A 25585-nucleotide genomic window follows, 5' to 3' on the forward strand; every position below is an offset into this window, starting at 1 on the left:
GGAGGACTCCTGCTGTAGAGTCAGCTGTCAAAACTGTTGATGTCCTTGCAGACACAACACGTCATGTGGCCACCAAGAGGGAAAACTAAGGACAACCCACAAAGTGCTTGAATCAGATTTCCGTAAAGGGCCTCTTTGGAACACTGCCCTACAAGGGTGATTTAATGTTTGGGAGACATGTTCTAAAGCTCCTTGGCAAGATGGAAAGCTCCATGGTGTGATGGAAAGTTCTGTGGTGTTCCAGATGAGGTAACTGACAAAAGGCATCTAACAAGGCAAATAAATGTTAAGAGTGGACCTGAAGGATATGGAAGGGTGACGACAAATGGCAAGCAATAAGTATTAGTAGAAAGTGTTCATGGGCAAGAAGGGAAAGAGCCATTTGCTACGTTCCGAAGCATATGGTTTGGAGTAACCAAGAAAAATGTTCGAATGGAGACATTATGGCCAAAATTTATTTGACCACATAAAGAATGCTCTGGACCACAGTGTGGGTTATGTGGGGCTCAGCAGGATGTGAACTATTTGTAACGTGCAGGTGGGATGGCAAAAACAGTTGCTTTTTCTCTTTTCTATTTCTATTGCTTGTTCTTGGAAGGCAAGAAGCAGTAACTTAGAAAATGTTAATAATGGAACTGCGGGAAATCAAGACAACAGGGAAAATGATTTCCATGCACATCCAAAAAAAAGATTTTTTTCTTCTTTCAGGATTTTTTCTTTTTGTTAAGATTTTTATTTATTTATTTGAGAGAGCACAACCAGGGGGGGCAACAGAGGGAGAAGCAGGGAACCTACTGAGCAGGGAGCCGATGCAGGGCTTGATCCCAGGACCCTGGGATCATGACCTGAGCCAAAGACAGATGCTTAACCAACTGAGCCACCCAGGCTCCCCTCTTTCAGAATTTTCAATATTGTGCCAGTAATTTGATTCAAATTATATTCCCTACCCCCAATAGAGAAAAAGCCACATCAACAGCTTCCTTTATTGCTTCTCTTGGCTGGTTGTGTTAATGCATCTTACTAATTATAAAATACATAAAAATAATAGAAGGAATTATTTCCCTCAAGCAACACACTTTCTAGATTTAAATGGTCAGAAGGGAATGACCCGAATGGCTTAATATCCATTTTCTGTTTGGATGTTTCTTCAAATCACTCTGTCAAAAATTGATCTGGGAATCACGATGGAAAACATGATTTCAGTAAGAAATGCTATTTCTTCTGGGTGCCAGGAAATTGAGAGTGTGGAAGGAACTTTCTCTGCAGGCTTTTGGCATTTTGAGACTGGCTGGGATCTGCAGCGGGAATGCCAAGGGAGAGGGGTACCCAGGTCCATCCGAGGGTAGATCTTGGACCAGCTGTTGGCAGTTCTGTCCTTGGTTTGCCCCCAGCCTCTGTGGGGTGACAACTTAGAACTCCCAGGGCTGAGCAAGGCTCTGGAGGACCTCCAGTGCATAGCTCTAAATGCGCCTTCGACCTGACTGCTGTGTCATGGTCCTTTCCCTAGAGGGCTCAAGTTCACCTCCTCAAGCCGTCACTCAAACCCTGCCCAATCCATCATGTGTGCTCAGCATCTCCAGCTCTGCAGTTGCTGTTCGTTCTATGAGCTCTGAAATCAGATTTCATCTGAGTTGTGCTCTTCCCCATGTCATACGTGCAAGTCTCACCAACTAGTTCTACTGGCCAGACCTGTGGGCCAGACACTTTTTATTATTCTTAATAGCAACTAGCAAGGTGTGATATACTGGGTATGTTTTCAAAAATGTAGCTCTTAAATAGTGAGTGGGTAAATGAAGAGGCATATCATTTTTCCAAACAGGTAAAACAGACCGTGAATCAGCAGTGAGCTCTTCCAGTTGACAGCAACAGGCTGGTATTTGGATCTGAAGCCTGCTGAGTGTATTAAGTTGATTATATTTTAATAGCTACTTACCTATTTTGGAATCCAGAGAGCCCTCAAAGTCAGCTTTGGCCAAGATAACGACAGGGGCCTCCTGCTGGGTGAGCATGTTCACAGCCATCACGGGTGTGAGGCAATCTGAAAATGAGAGCGAGTGACAGCTGGGATATTAAGACCATCTGAGTCTCTGAGGAGACAAGTGAGAAAAATAAGCACTAAGACTTCTGTTTTGTGCTAATTGTTAAAGAATCTGTTCTTTGAAGGTATTAATGGATAATTCACACCAGGAGAAAATCAAAAGCTTATGCAAATACACAAAAAAGTTCATCTATGTTCAGAACCAAAGAAGTGAAATGGGATTTTTACTTTACGGATGGTAAAGATGTTCCTGCCACCTCCCTTTCCTTTTGAAAAATACCTCAACTATACAGAATAAGCAATAGAAAAATCTATGATGACTAAGAAGATGTCTGAAATTCTAAATCCTAACACCTGAAGATGGAAGTGGACAGGAACATATAGAATAACTAAGCAGAGGGCACGAGAGTTCTGGACATACGAAGATAGAACAGTTCTTCCCACCTACCCTTTTTTAGGAGATAGTGCAGGATGTGTTCCAGCAAAACAAAGGGGCAAATCAAGAAAGAGACAGAAATGGGATCTAGGAAACAGGATCCACCAAAGGAAAGAAGATCAGGACATTCAAAACAAAGATAAGGGGAAGCCCTAGGATGGCAGATGGGCAGCAGAGGCCTTGAGAGTGACCAGGTCAGGCCTGAACAGTATGGAGGGCCCAGGGAGCATCTTCAGGGGAAAAAGGAGAATCAAAACTTTATCTGACAGGTTGGAATATGTAGAAAACTCTATTGAGAGGAATTTTAAAGAGCCTCTGGGAGGGTGTGGGAAGACTTAGAAATTCAAGGAACACAAAGCAAATGAGAAAAAAAAAGGACATCATTAACTTCAGGCAAAACAGAAAGTATATTACCAAAAGGAAAATGTAATCATAGTATACTTGGCTCAGTTGTGAATGACATTTATGTTGTCATAATAAAATACTTAATTTGGAATTATCCAGTGTGTCATCTTATTTTTTATTTATTTATTTATTTATTTATTTTTTAATTTTTATTTATTTATGATAGTCACAGAGAGAGAGAGAGAGGCAGAGACACAGGCAGAGGGAGAAGCAGGCTCCATGCACTGGGAGCCCGATGTGGGATTCGATCCCGGGTCTCCAGGATCGCGCCCTAGGCCGAAGGCAGGCGCCAAACCGCTGCGCCACCTAGGGATCCCCAGTGTGTCATCTTAAATGAAGCTTGTTACAACCACCACAGCAGGGAGACAAGACATTGATAGATGAATCGTTACTGACTATATACAGGAATGGAAGCATGAAGGCCCAAACACAGTCCCAATGAAAGAAAGGATGAAAGGGGTAAATTAAACAATCAGTGAGTTTACTTGAGCTTATTCCAACACAAGCAACTGACAACAGTTATAATTTTTGAACTCTTACTACTTATAGTTGCCATATTTTAAGACTTTATACAATTATCTAAAATCTGTTTTATAAACCCCAAAGTTAGAATATGCCCAGTAAGTAAGATTTATTCTTTTCAAAGAGGGTAAAATAAGCTCTATAGGCATCTAAGCCAGCTCTTCTCTTCACTCACCTTGGTGGGGGTAGTCAGGAAGCACAAGACAGGTTATAATGGGGGCAGAGTAGCATGTAACCCAAACGGGTCTCCAGGGTAGAGGTTCAGTAGCACCAATGGTACCAAAGCTAAGAGGCACCTGCTGCCCTCAGCTGTCTAAGTGGCTGGCACTTCTCAAAGTGGACACCAATATTTCTGATTCTGTACTGCCCCTTCTCAAAAACATCACATGATAAAATGTGAAGAGAAGGATGGAAGATGAGGGGAAGTGGTATATGAGTAAAAGTCACAGGATAATGTTGAGAACTGGTGAACTGGGAGGGAACAGGGAGGGCATATTATCCGGACACATGGAGGTCTGTACCATAGAAACAGCTGTAGCACAGAGTGACAGTTGACCCCAGACCTGCATTGCCTTCTGACTCAGCAACAGAATGATTAGTTGGACACACGTCTGCATAGTTCACAAGAGCACTGTTCCGCCTTCCTTACACTATGTGTGGTCATGGGGTATGTGCAGAAGCAACTTCTAGGGCATGCTCTCAGAGGGAAGAAGGATGTCCTTCTTTCCCTCTTTCTTACTTACAACACAGATGATGTGTAGAACATCTCAAAACACACAGGTAAAGACAGGACCCTTGAAGGGCAGAGTGGGAACGCAGAAAGAGTGTTGGCCATGACTCATTCACAAAGCAGACTTGTTATACTTGCTTTGAGATTCATGTGGCCAAGAAATAAACTTGTCTTATTAAGTCACTGTGTTTTCAGGACTCTGTTGTAGCCACCAAACTTATATCCTAAGTAACACATACCTAAAATGATATGAAGTGGCTGGATAAGGAAGCTCCTGCCGTTGTTAATACGTTTTGACTTTTCTTTTTTTTTTTTTTTAATATTTTATTTATTAATTCATGAGAAACAGAGAGAGAGAGAGAGAGAGAGGCAGAGACACACAGGCAGAGGGAGAAGCAGGCTCCATGCAGAGAGCCCAACGTGGGACTCGATCCCGGGACTCCAAGATCATGCCCTGGGCTCAAGGAGGCGCTAAACTGCTGAGCCACCCAGGCTGCCCCACTTTTTGACTTTTCATGTGATACACATATATCACTTGGATCTTATAAAACACACGTTAATTTTAAAAAGTGAAATGGACATTAAAGTAATCTTGAAGTAATATCATTTTACACCTGGTAAGTTATCAAAAACTTTTAGAAAGGTACCATCACTGTTTGTGAAGTTGCTCTGAAATTTGTGTATCATTGTACATGGCATTATAAACTGATAATAGTACTTTCAGAAACCAATAAAAGCAACCTGTAATAAGAACTAGAAAAATGTTCATAACCTTTGACCAAGTAATTTCCATTCTGGGAAATGTCTTTTAAGGAAGTAATTCTACAGAGAAAAAGAGCTATGTGGATATAAATACAGAGAGTGGCTATTTCTGTAACAGGCCCAAACATTAAAAGGCCAAATGTTCAATATGATAGGGAAGACTGAGGATATTACGGTACATTGAGCTAATGTAATATTTTGTATGGATTAAAAAAGAATTGTGAAGCCTGCCTAAAAACCAACACCCCTTCCCCTTTCTGAAATGATATTATATGAAGACCAAAACATAAAGACAGAAGCTGTCTGGTATCTAAGATACATTTCTGTGAGAACATGAATTAAAAAGTATTATGATCACACGATGGGACACCTGGGTGGGTCAGTCGGTTGAGCGTCCGACTCTTGGTTTTGGCTCAGGTCATGGTCTTGGAGTCATGGGATCAAGCCCCATGTTAGGCTCTGTGTTCAGTAAGGAGTCTGCTTAAGATTCTTTCCCTTTGCCTCCCCCTATGCCCCTCTCCCTGCTCACGCATGCTTGTTCTCTCTCTCTCAAATAAATAATTTTTTTAAAAAGGTAATATGAACAGACACAGAAGAATAAAGGTTGTCCCTTACCTTTGTTGTATATAAAAATTAACTAAAAAATGGATTAAGGACCTACATGTAAGATAGAAAGTGAAGACCACCCACAGAACTGGAGAGTATTTCTGTAAATCATACATCTGACAAGGGACCTGCATCTAGAATATGTAAAGGACTATTAAAAATCAACAAAAGAAAGACAACTCAATTAAAAAGTGGGCAGAGGGTCTGAACAGACATTTCTCCAAAGAAGATACACAAATGGCCAACAAGCAACATGCAAAGATGCTCAGTATCACTAACTATTGGGTAAATGCAAATCAAAACCACAGTGAGATACTACTTTCCATCAACTAGGATGATCATGATCAAAAAGACAGACGATAACAAGTGTTGGCAAAGATGTAGAGAAATCGGAGCCCTCGTATACTGCTGGTGGGAATGTAAAACAGTGCAGCTGCTGTGGAAAACTCTGATGCTTCCCTGACCAGTTAAAAACAGAGCTACCATATAATCCAGCAAGTCCACTCCTAAATACATACACAAGGAAATGAAACCTATGTCTACATAGAAATCTGTATTTATGTTCACAGCAACACCACTCATAGTAGCTAGAAAATGGCTAGAATGTCCGTCAACTGATGAATAAATAAAACGTATAATATTATTCTGAAATAAAAGGGAAAAAAATACTAAAATGGATGAGCCTTGAACACATTATACCAAGTGAAAAAAGCCAGTCACAAAAGAAACAAATACTGTACGATTCCATTCATATGAAATGTCCAGAATTGGCAAATCTATGGACAAAGTAGACTAGCAGTTGGCTAGGGCTCAGGGTAACAGTAGGTACAGGGTATGGAATCTCTTTGGGGGTGACAAAAATGTTCTAAAGCTGTGCATAGGGGCACCTGGGTCTGCCTTTGGCTCAGGTCATGATCCTGGGGTTGTGGGATCAAGTCCTGCATCAGGCTCTCCACAGGGAAAACTTCTTCTCCCTCTGCCTATGTCTCTGCCTCTCTCTCTGCATCGCTCATGCATAAATACATAAAATCTTAATAAATAAATAAAACTGTGCATAATTCTGTGGATATACTAACAACCACAGAATTGTGCACTTTAAATTAGGGGTGAATTTCATGGTATGGGAATTATATCCCAATAAAGTCATTATAAGAAAAATATGAAACAAATGTAGAGTACTATATTAAACAGTTGGGTTTGGGGTTTTGTTTTATTTTTATTTTTCCACCTCAAAGTTCTATTAGGACAGTTTTTCAATTAGAAAAAAAAATTGGCCTATGAACTCAAATTATTAGCAGATCTGTAATGAATATATAGCAGCATCTTGCATGCTTGCTGCACCTGGTCAAAATCTATTCCTTAGAAAGGACAAAACTAAAATCGGAAGTTCTCGAACCAGACCGAGAGCTCTCTGTATTTCTCCTGTCAGGTGCTAGCAGCGTGAAGCAGGAAGCAAGAAGGCCACAGAGAAATCCAAAGTAACTAAAGCGTTTCCTACAGAGGCTCTATACCTACCAAATGGGTTTAGTACAAAGCCTATGAAGGAAACATTCTAGGCCAAAAGGTGCCCTCTGCTCCAGGGCCCCACTGCAAAGCAGGCAGGTCTTTCGTGCCCTCTGGAAAAAACAAACAGATGGCTTTCCTTCAGTGATCAGCAAAGCAGTGCTCCACGCAGGGACACCCTGTGGGAACTGGGTTGTGTGGTCAAGGAAGTGTGAAAAGTGCCATGTGACCTGCACTCTTGGACAGTCTCAGTGTAAAATGGCACAACAAAGGTTCTGAGACATCCAGGAGCAAAGAAACCTGTTTGTCTTTGTTTATTCCACATTATGTGAGCACAGAGACTCTTTCCTCTGCCTAACATCTATTAGCATGTGCTGGAAGGATGGTAGAGGGAATAGCTTGATTAAAGAACAGACTATAATCTACAGGATTCCTTTCCTTGCCTTGTTTCCCATCCTCCCACACACACTAAGCAGAAAGGGGGCAAGGGCCGAGTGAGCAATTAATTATTTAATGTCCTGGGGCTTCCAGGGAGATGAGGCTCCTGCTCTCTGATGTGTCCATAAACAACGGGGTTCTGAGGTACCCTCACTCAGAGGGAGACCTCACTTACCCTTTTGGCAAAAAATGCATCGTAGAGACCACTGGTGACTCAGAGCTGAAATGTGTGGTTCCAAAGCCTCAGGGTTTGAATATTTTAATATCAGAAATGTAAGAAAAGACGTCAGGAAAAGCCAGAACAGCTTCTAGAACTCTGATGATATTTCCCTATTGATGCTTTTTATGGTTTCTGCTCCCATCAAGTCAGAGCTTACATAACACGACTTAAATCAGAGGCGGTCAGCTGAGAGAAGGAGGCAACGTGAATGATAGAAATAAACTCAGTTTGAAGAACTCTGGAGGGAAGCACCTGACTTTTTTGCTCTTTTAAAAGAAATCTATGCCAAATTATAGGATGCTGAGCAAAACAGTATTTGTAGTCAATAACACTGGCAACCCAGTCCACCCATCCAGAAATTAGGGCAGCATGCCTAGAGGTCTGCCCTTGATGCCTTCCAGATACTTCAGGGAGCTGCTTCGGACCCTCCATTCTGACAAATGCTGTTTTCTTGTCTTCATGGTATGCAGGTCCTCCTGCCTGCCCTCTGCTAAGCATCACCCTATCCGCATGTGTCACCTTCCTCTGAGCCCCTGAGGGCTCCTTCTGGACCCGCAGGACCCCCACAACCACCTTGCCCCCTGGGCTGGGAAAGCCAAACTCCCAAAAGTGAAGTGACTTTCCTTAAGTAACAGCCAGGATGGCTCTTGGCCATCTTGTTGCCCACAAAGGCACTGATATACAGAAACCAACTTAGTGGCTGTAGGAACTCACATTTGAGTATTTAAACTTCTGCAAGTGACACATTCCATCACAATTGTGCACTGTCCTGACTTTCGGCGGTCACTAGTCGCCCTCAAAACCTGATGCTGGAGAAAAAATCCAGCCGCTTGTCTGATTTGAGCTGAGCCACTTGGCAATGGTAAATGACAATAGCAATACGATGTTTGGGTTTAAAATGTAACCTCCAAATAAATAAATAAATAAATAAATAAATAAATAAATAAATAAATAAAAATAAAAATAAAAATAAAAATAAAAATAAAAATAAAAATAAAAATAAAAAGTAACCTCCAAAGCCAAAGAAGGTATCCACCCGTATTCATATGGTGATTTTAATTCGAATTTTAGGAAAACTGCATTACGCTTAAGGCACCGTACTGGCCTTACGTAACTAGTGTCACATGTCAAAATCCAGAGACTTGACGTGCAAATTAAACTTGAGACTTTGAATAAGTTGACATCTGCAAAAAAGAATATTTTTATTCTGAAAATTGGAACTGGAAAAGATAGAGCCAAATGCAATGCTCCATTTGAAATTATTTCAGAGATTATTAAAAGAGGTGAGAACGAAGCTAGTGAGCCATTTAGTGCTAAAATGAAATGATGGGACAAGTCAGAAGTGCCGATACCCCAAATGATCATGAAAACATCGCTCTTTGCATCTGCTAAGAAAATTAAATTTCTTATATATAAAAATGTAGGGAATTTATACAGTCCCTTTCATGTCAGGAGCTCTGTCTTTTATAATGTATGATCTCATTAAATCCCTGTTAATATTACCTCATTTTAAATTGTGTCCCCAGATTAACTGTAAGAAAACAAAATCTAAGGGCTGGATATTTACATTTTTTAGTTTTTCGATTTTAGGTATTTTTCAACCATCACAGCCCACAAGGAATCTCAAAATGCTCATGAGAGTAAAAATTATGAGTTTTCCCTTTAGACAGTAGAAAAAGGATCCAATTTTTTTTTTTTTTTTTTTTTTTTTTTTGAGTAAGTGGAAAAAAACCCAGAGAGATAGCTACACTGGACTTTAATGAGCACAACACTGAAATTTTAACACAAGTCTTTTTTCTGTTTCAATACATAACATCAAGAGATGACAGCAAGCGGTATCTGTCCTGGGCCAGAGTGAATCACACTTGCATCTGGCTCTCCTCTGTTATGGTCCCCCACAAAGGCAGGACCATGACTGGTCTTCTGCACGTCCCAGATTGCTTAGCACACAGCAAACTCATCCTAAGTGCTCATTGATTTGACCCTGGCTTCAATGCTGGAAGTTCACAATTAAGTCTTCAGCAGAGGTAAGTTGGGATGACACTGTCTATCTTTCCAGCCTGATATCAGGAAACCTTTCATTCTGGTTATTTTAAGAATAGCAATTAAAACAAACAAACAAACAAGGGCGCCTGGGTTGCTTGGGGGTGAGCATCTGCCTGCAGCTCGGGGTGTGATCCTGGGGTCTTGGAATCAAGTCCCATATCCAGGTCCCTGAGGGGAGCCTGCTTCTCCCCTCTGCCTATGTCTCTGCCTCTCTCTCAGTGTCTCTCATGAATAAATAAAATCTTAAAAACAAAACAAAAACAATAAAACCAAAACTTTACATCACCATGCAAATCATTTTGTTAGGCAAATAATTCAAACAGACCCTGATAATTCAGACTGTGTTCTTTGGGTTGAAATTTATAGTCTATGAAAAGAGAATAAGGATGAGATTTTTACAGAAATATTTACATTTCTCCAGAAACCTACCTTTTTTTAAAAAAAAGATTTATTAAAAAAAAAAAAAAGATTTATTTATTTATTCATTCATTCATTTATTATTATTATTTTTTAAAGATTTATTTATTTATTTGAGAACGAGCAAGCAAGTGCATGCTCATGACCAGGAGGAGCAGAGGGAGAGGGAGAGAGAATCTCAAGCAGATCCTGTGCTCAGTGTGGAGTCCAATGTGGGGCTCAATCTCACAACCCTGAGCAGAAACCAAGAAGTGGACAGTCCACCAAATGCGCCCCTCAGGCATCCTATCCAGAGACCTACTTCTTTTTTTTTTTTTTTTTAAAGATTTTATTTATTTGTTCATGAGAAACACACAGAGAGAGAGAGAGAGAGAGAGAGAGGGGCAGGCAGAGACACAGGCAGAGGGAGAAGCAGGTTCCCTGCAGGGATCCTGACGTGGGACTCGATCCAGGGTCTTCAGGATCACACCCTGGGCTGACGGCGGCGCTAAACCGCTGAGCCATCCGGGCTGCCCCAGAGACTTACTTCTAACTGGTAGGGGGACTTTCTTTTGCCTGCCAAGGCTCCATACTGCTTTCCTCCGGTAAGAGCCTCTGAGTTTGTTTAGGGGAGCTACCTGTCCTCACTGGTTCTAGTCTTGGTAGTCTAACAAGGAAGGGGTCCAAAAACCCCAAGAAAAAGGTCATGGGCCTCAGTTATGCCATTCAGATACTTTTCCTTGCAACAGGAATCTCAGACCAAGTGGTCCAAACACTGAGGGCGAAGGGAGAACAGATTCACTCAGTCAGTGGTGCTCAAGAGACTGTTACTGCTGCTAAAACCCAACAGTTGGCTGATCCAAGTCCTCTTTAGTCCAGTTCCTGCTAGTCAGCAAGGTTCCCACAGCCTCCAGTGTGTCATCTGGTTTGGCCAGGGATGGATTCTGTTGCTTGCAACCACAGCATCCTGACTAACACACAGGTACTCCCCAAATCCTCACTGACCAATAACACCTGCTAGGCTTCTCCCAGGTCAGCCTGATCCATGGACTAAAGGCCTGTACTGAGCAGGGCTCTGTTCAGCTGCTCTAATGATTGTGTGAATTCTTTAAAGTCATAAAATGAAGTTGTTGAAAATGCTTCCTCTGATTCTCACTGGCTTTCTCCTTGTCACCATCATCAGGAAAGTTTCACTTGATGATGTAATTATAAATCAAGCAGAAGATTCTATTCCTATCAGAAAGAGCTTTAAATTTAGATTATATTTAAAGAGAAAGAGTTGAGCTTTCAGTCAGAAATTCAAGAAGCAGATAAACTAGTAACTCAAAGTGAAACCAGGGGTAACAATATTTTCAGGGCTCTTATTTACCCTGTTTTATTATTTTTTAAAAAAGATTTTATTTATTTGAGAGAGAGCGAGAGAAAGAGAGAGAGAGAGAGAGAGAATATGCAGGCAGAGCAGCAGGCAGAGGCAGAGGGAGTAGCAGACTCCCCAGTGTGCAGGGAGCCTGACATGGGACTGGATCCCAGGACTCTGGGATCACAACCTGAGCCAAAGGCAGACCTCAACTGACTGAGCCACCCAGGTGCCCCTTAAAATAAAAAACCAACAAGTCAGGGCCAAGTGAAGAACAAATGACACAGGATGACATATGAGAAAGAACCGTGAACCCATGTAGTGCTATCCAACTATAAGCTGTAATCCACATGTTCGCCTGAACTTGCCAGCTCACCTTTGCCAGGAACGAGTGCCTTCCGAAGGGTTTCCTTCAGGGAGCTGTGCCCGTGTAAGAGTCTGTGACTGGGAGAGATGGCGACGTGGGAGGTACCGTAAATGGCTTCGGGGGTGGCCGTGTAGGCAGTTAGCTTTTCTCCTGTGACTTGTCCATCCACCTGGAAGGTAAAAGCAGAGCCATTTCATTCCTTAGGGCTCCTTCTGGGCTGTCGTGCTCCCTGGCCACATTCCCTTCTCCCTTCTCTCTGGGGACAGTTTCTGGCTGCAGCCCCAGGGATATGGTGCCCTAAGATGGCCCCTGGCAGGGGCAGAGGTGAACGACAGAGAAGAGGATCACCATTCCTCTTTGAGAAGCCTGGTGCCCATTGCCGCTGGTGGCCCCAAATGGAAGGTGGTCAAAGCATGCTCAGAAAGATGCCTCCCCCATTTTCCTGGCTCCTTTGTTCACGAATCAAGAATTAACTATCAACATTATATTGTTTCTGTCTTGACAAAGGAACTATATTTTTCTCCAGGATTTAAGGTAGAGATTAAAAAAATAAAGGCATCTACTTTTCTAACCAGAAAAACAGTCACTGAGGCTAAAACCATTCTGAGAAGGAAGAAAACAGGACACTTGAGCTCATGACTAAGTGTTTCTAGGGCTGGTTAAATGCCTTTCAAAGAAGAGGCACACATTAGGCATCCACTGAATGCAAATCTATGACAGACACAGAGAGGACAGAGGCTCCTTCCTTCACACATTCACTCAAATATGCTCACAGTGAGCCAGTGATGTGTGAGTCTACACTATGGCCTGAGTGCCAGTTAGGTGTCACCTAGGGAGCCTGGCTTAGGGTGCCAGAGGCATGGCCACATGATCCTGTACCTACAGGACTGAGAGTGTTCCCATCCCTGAGGCAACTCACTTTCATGTGGGTCCAGGAACAGAAACATTTTCATAATAAAATGTTGGGTAAAGGAGAGAATGTGGGAGCCACTTCATATACAGCAGCTGAATGGCTCACAGACCCTCAGCCTTCACCCTGGCCTAATGCACAGGAGCTCAAAGAGATGGCCCTGAGAGTCTCAACCAAAGTCGCAGCTGGGCTGAATTTCAGAAATCTCACCACTTTTTCAGGAAAGTGGTGAGAGAATTTGGTCATTTCAGGATTTGTTTTTCAAAGGTTCCAAAGTTCTCACTCCCTCATGGGGGGCTTCCCATGTCTGTAGTGAGGTGGATCACTTCTGTGAGATGGCACAGGGAAGTGTGAGCTCTGTGACAAGTAGCAGGTGCTCAGCAGACACCAGCATGGCTGTCAGTAGGAGGAGTCTAGAAAACTAGGTCAACTCTGTATGTTGGCTGCTGTCCCCTCCTTTGAAAGGTCTGGCTTAAGGAGAGGGATGAGTTTGGAGCTAAATGAACAGGGCACAAAAGTCTTAAGTAGAAAGGAGACATCAGAAGCATTAAAAAAAAACAAACCATAACCCACCCAGGTAAGAAACAGCCAAACAACAACAACCCAGTCTGTAGGGACAAAGAGAAAAGTTTGTGGGGGACCTTCCAAAGTAGGTGGGCCCTCAGTATTGACCTTTGAGCAGTGTTTCCACACAAATAGGCTCTACTGAACCCTGGGTAGGGCCATAGCCCTTACCAGCTTCGGGTGTGGCTAGTTTTGAGAAGGCGTCAGCCTTTGCCTAGCTGGTTTTTAACCTGCTTTGTAGACATGAACCCCTCTGAGCTCTGGGCCCTCTACTCCAGAAAATGCCCACCCAACATTCCACACATCATTGCAGGGAATTCATGGGCCCACAGAAAACCCTCTATATCTGGGCTGACCAGTAGGGTGGCCAGTAGTAGCATGAGGTGACGGAGCACTTGGAATGTGGCCAGGATTGTTGTAAGTGTGAGATAATGCACATTTCAAAGACTCTGTTCTAAAACTGAAGTGTAGGGACGCCTGGGTGGCTCAGCACTTGAGTGTCTGCCTTCGGCCCAGGGCATGATCCTGGAGTCCCAGGATCGAGTCCCACATGTTGGCATTTGTAAATGGTTGATTTGTTCCTTATTCTACTTAAAACTAAGAGCTCTAAGTTCTCCTTGATCTCCCTTGGGAGATTCAGGCAAGCATTCCTAGAACTCTAGTTTCATCAGCATCATAAAGTGTCTGAAGCACAGATCGTGGTAAACTCTCAAGTTTTAAAACTTACCTTATTTTACTCCCTGCATGGAGCCTGCTTCTCCCTCTGCCTGTGTCTCTGCCTCTCTCTCTGTCTCTCATGAATAAATAAAATCTATAAATCAATCAATCAATCAATCTGGAGTATAAACTGTTTTCTCCATAAAAGTTTGTTACTGATCACATCCTGAAATGACAATGTTTTCTATACGATGGGTTAAATAAAAATATGTTATTAAAATCAATTTCGCCTGGTTCTGTGCACTTTAAAAATGTGGCCACTACGAAGTTTGAAATGACATGTGTGACTGGCAGTATTTTTCACCAAGTGGCTGGTTTGCTCAGTGAGTTCAGAAACTGCAGAAGGGATTTGTGAGCTTCAATCGATGAAGAGGCATTGCCTGATCACCTTCAGTGTGAAGTCCAGATGGCAGCCCACGCAGTCCCCGATCCAATGGGCTTGCATGCCTTTTATCCCATACCACTCTGGAAGGTCTGCCAGTGCGTCCTGCATGGCCTGTAGGAATGACAAGAGACAGCAAAGCTTACTAAAGGGACAGCACAGGATGAGGGGCTTGAGAAGGCAGGAGGTCAGCCTGCTCCAGATCCAGCCCGCTTCTTGTCCACCTGCCAATCCGGGGAGCCCAGCAAAGTCAGAAACAGATGCACTCACCACGACTCAATTTAGTAAGATGGGTTTGACCGATTTCTCTACTCTGACCGGGCCAACATTTCTCGGAAGGAAGAAAATTAATGAAGGAAGACCTTAATTAGTATCTTTGCTGAGTGCAGGGAGTACATTCTCTCCCACAGTCTGGGAACTAAACAAAAGAAGTTCAAGTTTATGAATTCTGAAACTCTAAGATGAACAACTCATGGGGATGGCCATGCTACAACTCAGCTGTATCAAAAATAGAACACTATAAGTTACATCTTTGCATTTAAAAATTCAAAAAAAAAAAACTACCCTCCAAATCAGCATAAGGGAAACCGTCCCATTGATTTGTGTAAACATTTTCTATCAGAAGTGCATATATATTTTCACTGTTTTTTTGGTCTACTTTTAGTCCTAGATTCCTATAACAGGGAGGCTTTTCTACAAATTACTCTATGGCCTCAAGTACATGCCATCCTTTAGCATTTGACGATGAGACACATTCCTTCAAAAGACGGATTTAAAAGTAAATCATAGGGGGGGCCTGGGTAGCTCAGTTGGTTTAGCATCTAACTCTTGATTTCGGCTTAGGTCATGGTCTCAGGATTGTGACATGGAGCCCTGAGTTGGGCTCCATGCTCAGCAGGGAAGTCTGCTTGAGATTCTCTCTCTCTCTCCCTTCTCTTCCCTCCTCCCTCGACCAGTGCTTGCCCACTCGTGTGCATGCTCTCCCTCTCTCTCAAATAAATAAATCATTTTTTTAAAAGAGTAAATAACATATTTGAAATGTGAAGAGTCGGGGATCCCTGGGTGGCGCAGCGGTTTGGCGCCTGCCTTTGGCCCAGGGCGCGATCCTGGAGATCCGGGATCGAGTCCCACGTCGGGCTCCCGGTGCATGGAGCCTGCTTCTCCCTCTGTCTGTGTCTCTGCCTCTCTCTCTCTCTGTGTGACTATCATAAATAAATAAAAATTAAAAAAAAAAAAAAAAGAAATGTGAAGAGTCCAATTTTAAATTCTTAATTGTATTGTGATTAATACGGGCAACATAATGATGCTTTACTTGTCTAGTGTTTTGTGATTCATAAAGTGCTTTTATACACATCTCTTCATACATACTCTGGTAAGGCAGCTCACTTTCATATCAATCAACTTTTGCTGAGAAAGGTTATAGCTCTCTGATGTGAGGCTGCAGGAACAGACCAGCCAGGATTAGAACCCAGACTTACTAACAGACTTCTTTCTCCGCCAGCACAGAGATTCTCATTCAGTCATGTGATAAACAACACAGAGCTCTTTCTATACATGTTATCTGTCTATCCTCATCTATTCAATAGAGTCTGGAAGCTTCAAGATTCAGAAATTTCTTCTGCCACAGAAACTATGGATAATGGACCCCATCAAGCTGACCAGCAATGTGTTCATTCATTTCTTATTCCACCATGACGTGTTAGCCAGCCACGCCTCCACACCAGGACCTCATGTAGGCACTGGAGGCCTGGGCAAATGCAAAGTAGGATGTGCCAGAGTCCTTCCTATTAATTTTAAATAATGCACACATGCAGTCTGCTGCTGTTAGTTGGTAACCGATCAAGATTCAATGCCAGATATAATTAGCATCACAGAAAGTGAGACACAGGTTCTGGAGATGAGGCAAGGAAGAAAAAAAATAGTGGGAAGGTGGGGAAGAAAAGGAAGAGAGGGATAAATAAGGAGAGATACAAAAGAGCTGGGTGGATGAACCCCAGAGGAGAGGGAAAGTCACAGGAGTGGGTAGTGGGGAAAGCAAGGCTCCAAAAAGGAAAGACAGGAAGAAATAAAGCAGGGGGGGCGGAGGGCTTGGAAGCAGACAGGTAATGGAGGAATGGCACAGGCGAGGGAATGCTACTGTGTGTGGGGCTACGGGGCATCTGTCCACAGGAAGGCACAAGGAACAGTGTGACATGGGACACGGCTTACCAGCTGCTTGGTGACATGGTGAGCCTTTCTGTGGTAGGGCTGTTAGTCTCAAGCAACAAGCAAACGAAAGAGGGAGAGCACTGGAAAGCCTCGAGAGTTCAAGTTGTCCTTTGAACACAACAGCACACCAAGGCTAGGGAGGCCCCTTCCTTTCTGCCACCAATGAACCTAGCGATGGGACACTTGGCGCAATCCTCAGTGTAGAGACCCAAGCATCCAGGGGTGTTTATAGGTTGTTTCTAACAAATGATCCTAGGCTTCGCCCATTTCTGGACTGTTACTCATGTAAGATGAACACTGCTTTTTTATGATGAAATGCAATCAACTAGAAACTGCGGGTATTTTAAAATCTACTTGGTAATTTGGATAGGAGATCCGTGAAAACCAAATGGTTGGTAAAGATTTAAGGTAAGTTTTAAAACTTGAGAGTTTACCACGATCTGTGCTTCAGACACTTTATGATACTGATGAAACTAGAGTTCTAGGAATGCTTGCCTGAATCTCCCAAGGGAGATCAAGGAGAACTTAGAGCTCTTAGTTTTAAGTAGAATAAGGAACAAATCAACCATGTACAAATGCCAAACATACGTTCCAACTTCCTGTAATTGTGAGAAGGCTTCACAGGAGAAATCTAAAATACCTGACAGTTGGGTGCACAGGTGGCTCAGTCGGTTAAGCATCTGACTCTTGATTTTAGCTCAGGTCATGATCTCAGGATCATGTGTTGAGCCCAGTGTTGGACTCTGTGCTGGGTGTGGAACCTGCCTCAGATTCTTCCTCTCTATCCCTCTGCCCATTCTCCACCCAGATAAAATAAAATACTTGATGGTATAAAGTAACCCAACAGGACCACGATGTTTCTGTATTTGCTATAGTAAAAAATGACTTTAGGGAAGGTGGTAGAAGTCCTGCTCCAGACTGTTCATGATGCTTCAACTAAAGCGATGTGCTTTCAGTTTCTCAAAAATACCAAGTCTGCCTAAGGCCCGGGCATAGGCTATGCTTCCGGCCTGCCCTAGCCACCCTGGCTAAAGTACCCCTTCATTCTCCTCACTCTCCATCTAATTGTTCATCTCTTCTTTGGGCTGCGTGCTTGCTCTCTGACAGCCTGGTCCATCCTCCAGATTGGAAACTCCCCGAGAGCAAGGACTGCACTCGGTTTGGTTCACCACTGAGTACACCACAACTACAGTATACCTACAGTGTGCAATATATCAGAATCCACGAAAAACACGAATAAATGAGAAATGGGTCTCCTGCCAAGGTAATGTAGACACCAACCTTTTTGTCTCCTCCCCTGCCCTCCGATAATGAAGAGAAAGCCTGTCTCTAACAATCTGGAACAGCTGAGACACTGCTTTCAGGAGGTCTGTCCCAATGGTCACACCACTAACTGCACATAGGTGGTCTTGTCCTCCTGGTGCCTGGCACCACAAATCTGGCTCTTGAGGTGGCCCTTTGGTGGCCTCTCAGTCTCATTGGCATCCCTTCCTTTTTCTCTCTTAGAGATCTCAAGAGGCCTCCATCCCATGATTATAACACTATAAGCGTTAAGAGAAAGCTACAAAAGGCTAAAAACAAAACAAAACAAAAATAACAACCCCCAACCCCCTGATACCAGGTTTATTTTTAAATGTGACTTCTGGGGTGTCTAAAAATCACTGATGGTGATGGCTGAAGGCAGTATAAGATCCTGACTCATCAAAGCAAAGTTCAATTATAGGCCATGTATAGTTTACATATATTTAGTTGGATCAGATTTCTTTGGAAACTGACTAACCATGTACATCAAGGATAGTACACTTGGATGAACACTCAGCTAGCTAAAATACTGACTTGATTCAGACAGCCTGTCTCCTGACTCTTACAGATAAACAATGGCTTCTCCATCTTTTCCTTTCCTGACTCACATAAACAGAATGTGAATTGTGGAGCTATGTATGTATGCAATGGTTTGAGAATGCTCAGAAACACAGAAGAGTTTCTGTTACTGATAACACAGACTTGAGAAGCCACACAACAATTTTAGTATAACCCAGAGTGCAAGGCGAGTTCTGAGATTTGATCTCAGGATCCACTGTCCTAAAGGTGTGTGAGAGAGAACACCAAGTGAGCTGGTAAGAAATGCAAAGTACACATCATCTAAAAATATGGCTTTCTGAGAAGTCTGTTCTTTTAAAGTCACCAGTGGCTTTGGAAACGTGGACATGACATGTGGTATGTCCATTATGAATGAATCACGTACCAAAGTTCCCATGCACCATTCCACTTCAATTACAAAATGGTCACTGAGCTCCTTCTTCTACAGGAGACATTGTGTTTGGTGTAATAAAAGGCACCAGGATCTCCAGATGACACCAGGAACATGTCAAATTGCCCCAAGAGAGTCCGATCAGCAAAACCCATGAAATTCTAAGGGCCATAGTGCCTGGCTACTCCAACAGGTAAATTTTAAGAAAAAGAAAGGGAGGAAGAGGCAGATCTGCAGATTCAGACACTTAAAAGGCATCATCAAATAAAAAAAGGGAGGGTATGAATAAACCGGAGAGTCTAGGGAGGCACACGTGGGTGACTGAGCTACAGAGAAACGTTAAGGAGGTACCTATTCTAAAAGCACAGTGGCTACTTGGGAGGTCATTTATTATGGGACAGAGGCATAGGGAAGGCTTCAGGGTGCTGGCACAATTCAGCATCTTGACTTCCAAGTGTGGCTGCTTAAAGATAAATCAAGAAACTATATATTTGTTTCATATGGTTATGTGCATTTCATTTTACAGCAAAAAATGTCACAACAAAACAAAAACTTACTAGGTTTGGTACTGCAGAGGTCACAGCTCTCAATCCCAGAGGGCTCCTGGAGAGCAGGGCACAGGGCAGGGCTGGCCTGTGGGATGCAGCTTCTGACTCTGGTTTTTCTTTAGAACCCATGCGGGCCTGGCCCAGAGCACAGAAATGTGCCTTGTGTTTGACGAATGTTCATTGAATTGCCATTTAACTCCCTCTATTCGAGGGTGAGACTGAGAGAGCAGAACCAGGAGAACCAGACCCATCAGCCTCCTGGGCAGGGAAGGAATGACCTCCTTGGAACACTTCCTATGCACTGGGTACTTTTACATGTGTGGCCTCAATGAAGATGAGGCACATTTCATCTTCACAACAGTGCAAGTCCACCTTGCAGATGCGAATACAAGTTTCAGAAATCTCCCTTGCGGCACCCTGCAAGGACAGGGTTGGGGTGATGGCATTGGAAAAGCAGCGCTCAAGCCCATCCATTCCTACACCTGCTACACCATGACCACTCTGCCATCCAAATACTTAAACTTTCTCATGTCCAGGTTTCAAGGAGTGTCGACTTAGCATTCTCGAACTTTGAAGAGATGCTTTATTACAGCTCTGTCTGCTTCTATTATCTCATTTATTTTTAAATTTTATTGCTGGAAAGAAGGACTCTGGTTATGGAGTCATGGGGCTGAGGCAGTCAGTAAAATTCCCTCTCTCGGTACAGATGAGGACACAGAGGCCCCCAGTGCTTTAGCAATCTGTCCACCGTCACTTAGCTAACTGGAGTCAGGCCCCAAAACTCCAGTCCTTAGTATGCTACTCAGTCCTCATTTAACTAGCACATACTTTGCTCAAATTTTCTCCCCAGTGACACAGGGAACTTCTACTGGATCAGCTGCCCAGTACCTGAAGCTCTTCTTTCTTGGGGGCGATCCATGGTGGGTGAGTGGCAGGGACCCATCACCAACTATGGAAGCTTTCCCAGGCCCACTCTCCTCTGTGGAAGCGAAACAGGGTAACCAATCACAGTGCAGGCTCAGTACAGCCTTGGGACGCTGCAGGGTGGGAGTGAGGGACACAGAGGCACATGGGCAACTGCTTTAAGTGTTACACCAGACCTGAGAGGCTGGAGATTCTGGGACTGACAGTGGTGATGGCTTAACCAGATCTTTCCTGGGCATGGTCTTAGCTGAGTCTTGTTCTCCATGAATCCTGCCAAAGCCTGAGTCTCTGTCCTCCCCACTGAACTGTGAATAACTTGATCCTCGTCTGATCAATTCCTTTGTAGCTGAAGTTAACCAGAATAAGGTGAGGTTGCTGTTTGCAGCAAGTTTTCTAACTAATATCAATGGATTTTAAAAGTTTCAACATCCTGAATATCTCTATTAGCTGACGCTGTACTACACTGCTATCATTGTAATCAAAGTATAAAATCCTGAATATCTTAATTATATATTAATATAACAATAATATATTAATAAACTAATAATCCACCAAACTGCACATTCTAGAAAGCTTTTCAATTTATGGAATGATTTAGAGGTCCTTCAATGCCCACAGGCACATAACTAGTGTATTGTAAGTTCTAAAAATGACCCATGGCTTATCCTCTCCAACAATCGATAAATTCCATTTAACTTCCAAGCAAACCCACATGTGGTCTCATGGCATCTAATGTCTTTCCATCTGATAAAACCCACGTTACATGATTTGAAGATTAGCTCCATATCCCACACTATCCTTTCCTGCCACAGAAAATTCAGAGTTGATAGGGCCCAATGCTGACCACACTTGACGCCCCACTCCCCACCCCCGCATCACTGAAGGAGTATGTAAGTCCTCTCACCATGTTTTCCTTCTAAATTGAATTGTCAAGGCTGAAATACCTCTGGTGGAGGTGCTTTGCTTAAAATATTCAGATCTCGGTGAGGACAAAAATTTGAATAAAATGAAATGTGAATGTTTTGATATGCTAATTATGAGGGGGACTACCTGCTTAAAATCTTAATCCAATATATGAATATTTTTTAAAAACCAGAAGAAATTTTGACAAATAAACCAAATGAAATCAACATCTTGAGAACAAACCAGCAAACACTGCTTCGTCGCCACTGTAAAACAGATGCATTATGCACTGTCTTTCTTTTTTTTTTTTTTAAAGGATTTTATTTATTTGTTTGACAGAGAGAGCACAAGCAGGGGGAGTGGTAGGCAGAGTGAGAGGGAGAAGCAGGCTCCCCACTGAGTAGAGAGCCTGATGTGGGGTTTGATTCCAGGACCCTGGGATCATGACCTGAGCCAAAGGCAGATACTTAATCCATTGAGCCACCCAGGTGCCCCTATGCACTGGTTTTTGATGAACAGAGTTTTAGAGAGCACAGCCCAACAGCCCCAAGGACCTCTCCATCCTGTGCTGCCCCACCAGCTCCACCAGACCAGGAACAAGGTGGGGGGGGGGGGGCGGTTAGAGTACTGCAGCTGTTTGATCTAAAGTAGGCTATTTTTATCTGTTTGGTTGGGTTCTTTGGTTGAGACCAGATATTCTTCCTCCTTTTTGAGGCAATTATGGTAATAGTCAATGGAATTCATCTCATCTGGTAGAGTTGGCAGTGCTTCCCTTCCCCATCCTGGCCAACCTCAGTGTACAGAAATCTTACTGGTTTACAGAATCCCCAAACCCGGGGAAACAGCAGGTTTTGACATGCTCCTTAAAAAGTATGGTGAAATCACTTTTCCAGGGACCTCAGAGGGAAGCTGAACTATCCCAGGACACGCCCTGCTCTCTCCTCTGAGCCCTCCCCATCAATCCTAAGGCTTGGCACGGTTTGGCAACGACTAATTTATTCAACATCCCTCACCTGATAAATGGGAAAAACAAAAACAAAAACAAAACTCACTCAACCAGGTCAACAGCAAACTCCAAATAATGAATTACCCAGGTCTCCTTATTGTCCTGGAACCCCTGTGCTATTTTCAGTTATCTCTATGTAAATTAAACAACCACAAAACCTTCCAACCACAAAACCGAAAAATTAACCATATGAATGGGCTCCTTACTCAATTTTTATAAATAAGGACTATACTATACTTACCTGAAGTCAGACTACCATTTCCCTGTGGTTATTACTCAGCATACACAGAAGTACTGTGGTTGGCAAAGGGCCCTTACAATCATTTTCACCAGGATAGGTCTGAAAATACTGCCATTGCTGCTCCACAGGTATACCATCTGAATGCAGATGCTTTAAGAAGCTGAAACAGGACTGTACATTAGTGAGTCTGAATAGGAGCCAGGGTTTAAGAACGTGAACCAACAAGAGATGGGCTGACGCATGCATCCGATCAAAAAAGCTTCGGGGATACAAAACATAGGAATAAAAAAGACAGAGATTAAAACGAAAAAGCTGGGGATAAAAAGAGAATTAAATATAACATGGCTAATCTGCCTCTTTCTTCAAAGAAGCAGAAATAATGCCAGGAATAAATCCATACCTCCCAAGAGAGGACAGTACGTGGGCTAAAGCATTAAGAACAAGGCACAGCAGGCCCACAAATAAGAATTCCAGAAGAAGTGGTTTTAAAAACATGATACACTTTAGAAGACCTTGGTTAAAAAAAAAAAAAAAAAAAAAAAAACTTTAAAAAAATGGTTTAGGCAAACTGAGAAATAAAGTGGATTTATTAGCTACTAAGGGAGAGAGTTCAGAAACTGGAGCCCAGAGAGCTGGACACAGATTGGAGGCAGAATAGAACAGAAAGACTTAATGACAAGATTTAATTAAAATGGACACTTTTTAAAGTCTCAACATTTAGCCTAGTTCTGAATCAGTGGGATCTGAGTAGCAATTATGTTTGAATTATAATTCGTATGTACTTTTTTCTAAAACTAAATCTTGTGGCCAAGATGTCCTTATTCTTTTTGTTTTTGAGATCATTTCAATGCAGTCACTCCAAAGACACAGTGTATCAGCGTACATTTGAGGTGTAATAAAGGAAAATAAATGCTGAAGGCAGTAAGATGCTTACAGAAACTCCAGATGTCCTGTCTAGAATATTCTAGAGGGATAAGCTCTCCCGCAGTCTAGTCTCCTTCTCCTGTGTTGACTCTGGCATGAAGTCTCCCACAAGGACTTCTGCATTACAAAGCTCACTTGGCAATGTTTACCTTGTTCACTTCCCTCTGACAGCTGTACTTTCACCTCTCTTCTGAAGGTGATATGTATTTCTAGCAAAATCCATTTGTTGTGGCATCTCAAGGCAAAACATTTATTTGCAAAGACAGCTGTGCTATCCAAGAGTCTCAATTCCAGAGAAGGTGTTGTTAACCCAGAAGGGAGATAATCAGTACTGAGCAAGGCATCCTACTGATGATACACAACTTGCCAACAAGGCGTGCATTTCTGGGGCCACGAGGGTAAGAGGAGGAGAGCCGTCAAGCAGCCCACACGAACACTGAGTGTGCATCTCAAGGCCTAGTCAAAGAGAGAAACACACCAAGTACTATTAAATAGCTTCCAAGCAGCTGGACAGAAGGAAGGGCTTTCTGGGTGCAACCACCAGGGATGCATGTGGGGAGGGAGACCAGGAAGCATGGTGGCAGCCATTCTGGGTAATCTCTGATTCCTGTATGCATACGTTCACTCAGGCCACACCTAGCAGTCTTTTCCCCCCACTTCAGACCCAAGCAAACCACTGCTCTCTCAGAACAGTTCTAATTCCACGAACTTCCAAGAGGTACTGACCACAGGTTCTAAAATGTCACCACCATGCCCCTAAAAATGTAGATGATAGAGGACAGGATCTCCTGGTGACAGTCATCTATCTGGATGAGGCTGCTTCTGATTCCCAGGGGCCACTCAGGTCACCTCCCTGCCCCTGGATGGACAGGACACAAGCAAGGCTATCCTGTACCCCACAAGAAGGGGAGCAAGCAGTGAAACAGCCACACCATGCACTCAGCCCAATCTGTAGCTCTGGGCTAGCCTTGTCTGGAAAGGTGCTTTTGTTCTGGGAAAGCAGAGTCTTGGGAGCAAGACTGAAAGCTTTTATTGGTCTAATAAGGGAGGAAAAAAAAAATGGGGACAGCAGTCTCACGGGACATTCCGCTCAATTACCTTCAAGTTGGAAGCCTGCCTGTAAATTGAAAACTTGCAGGAACATAAGACCATCCCTTCCGAGGCACTCGGGTCTACAGAAGATATGTAAATAAATGCTGACATAACCCTGCTATCAGGTGTTTTGGTTTATGATTACTAAAATGATGATAATCATTCTGGAAAATATGAAGGATGAAGAACAAGTTTCCCACAATCAATATAAATACCTAGGGAGGTCACTATTAATATTTTATTCCATGGCTTTCCATCCTACTTATACCTCATCTTCCACTGATTCAAAGATACACATTTTCTTTCTTCCTTCCTTCTAAAGATATTTATTTATTTATTTATTTATTTATTTATTTATTTATTTATTTATTTATTTATTTGAAAGAGAGAGAGAGAGAATGAGAATGAGCGGGGGGAGGGGCAGAGGGAGAGAGAATTTCAAGCAGACTCCCTGCTGAGCATGGAGTCAGATACAGGGCTTGATCCCATGACCCTGAGATCATGACCAACATCAAGAGTTGGATGCTTGGGGATCCCTGGGTGGCGCAGCGGTTTGGCGCCTGCCTTTGGCCCAGGGCGCGATCCTGGAGACCCGGGATCGAATCCCACATCGGGCTCCCAGTGCATGGAGCCTGCTTCTCCCTCTGCCTGTGTCTCTGCACCTCTCTCTCTCTCTCTGTGACTATCATAAATAAAAAAAAAAAAAAAAAAAATTAATAAAAAAAAAAAAAAAAAAAAGAGTTGGATGCTTAACGACTGAGCCACCCAGGTGCCCCAAAGATGTATATTTTCCCCACAAATGCTGAAACTGGGACCTGTCTTATAATCAATGGTGCCTTTGACACCATTTTTCTTTCTTATGGAACAAAAGATGTAATGCCAGTCACGTGTTACAGCTGATAAAATGTACTAGGGTTGTGGGTACTCATGGGATCTTCATGTAGTTAAGATCATGCTGTTAGTCTACTCTTTTTAAACTACCAGAGTGTGCATTTTGCTGGAGTTCACAACTTATTACCGCTCTAGAAAGGATTAAATCTTTATTTCGAGCAAATCTGACACTCAAAATTAGCCACCGTGGAATAGTAA

The 25585-nt window shown here is 42.9% G+C and overlaps 1 protein-coding gene across 10 annotated transcripts in view; it reads right to left on the reverse strand.

Moving 5' to 3' along the window:
• Positions 1-25585, reverse strand: part of LARS2 (leucyl-tRNA synthetase 2, mitochondrial) — a 189076-nt gene that overhangs the window by 54665 nt on the left and 108826 nt on the right. For all 10 annotated transcript variants that reach the window (XM_072786527.1, XM_072786529.1, XM_072786528.1 and 7 more), the window contains 3 exons: positions 14406-14513; positions 11836-11995; positions 1934-2038 (listed from right to left, as the gene is read on the reverse strand). In XM_072786527.1, the coding sequence (XP_072642628.1) occupies positions 1934-2038; positions 11836-11995; positions 14406-14513 (373 nt within the window). The remainder of the gene's footprint in view (positions 1-1933; positions 2039-11835; positions 11996-14405; positions 14514-25585) is intronic.

The sequence above is a fragment of the Canis lupus genome, chromosome 19, assembly GCF_048164855.1.
Source record: "Canis lupus baileyi chromosome 19, mCanLup2.hap1, whole genome shotgun sequence".
Lineage (NCBI taxonomy): Eukaryota > Metazoa > Chordata > Mammalia > Carnivora > Canidae > Canis > Canis lupus.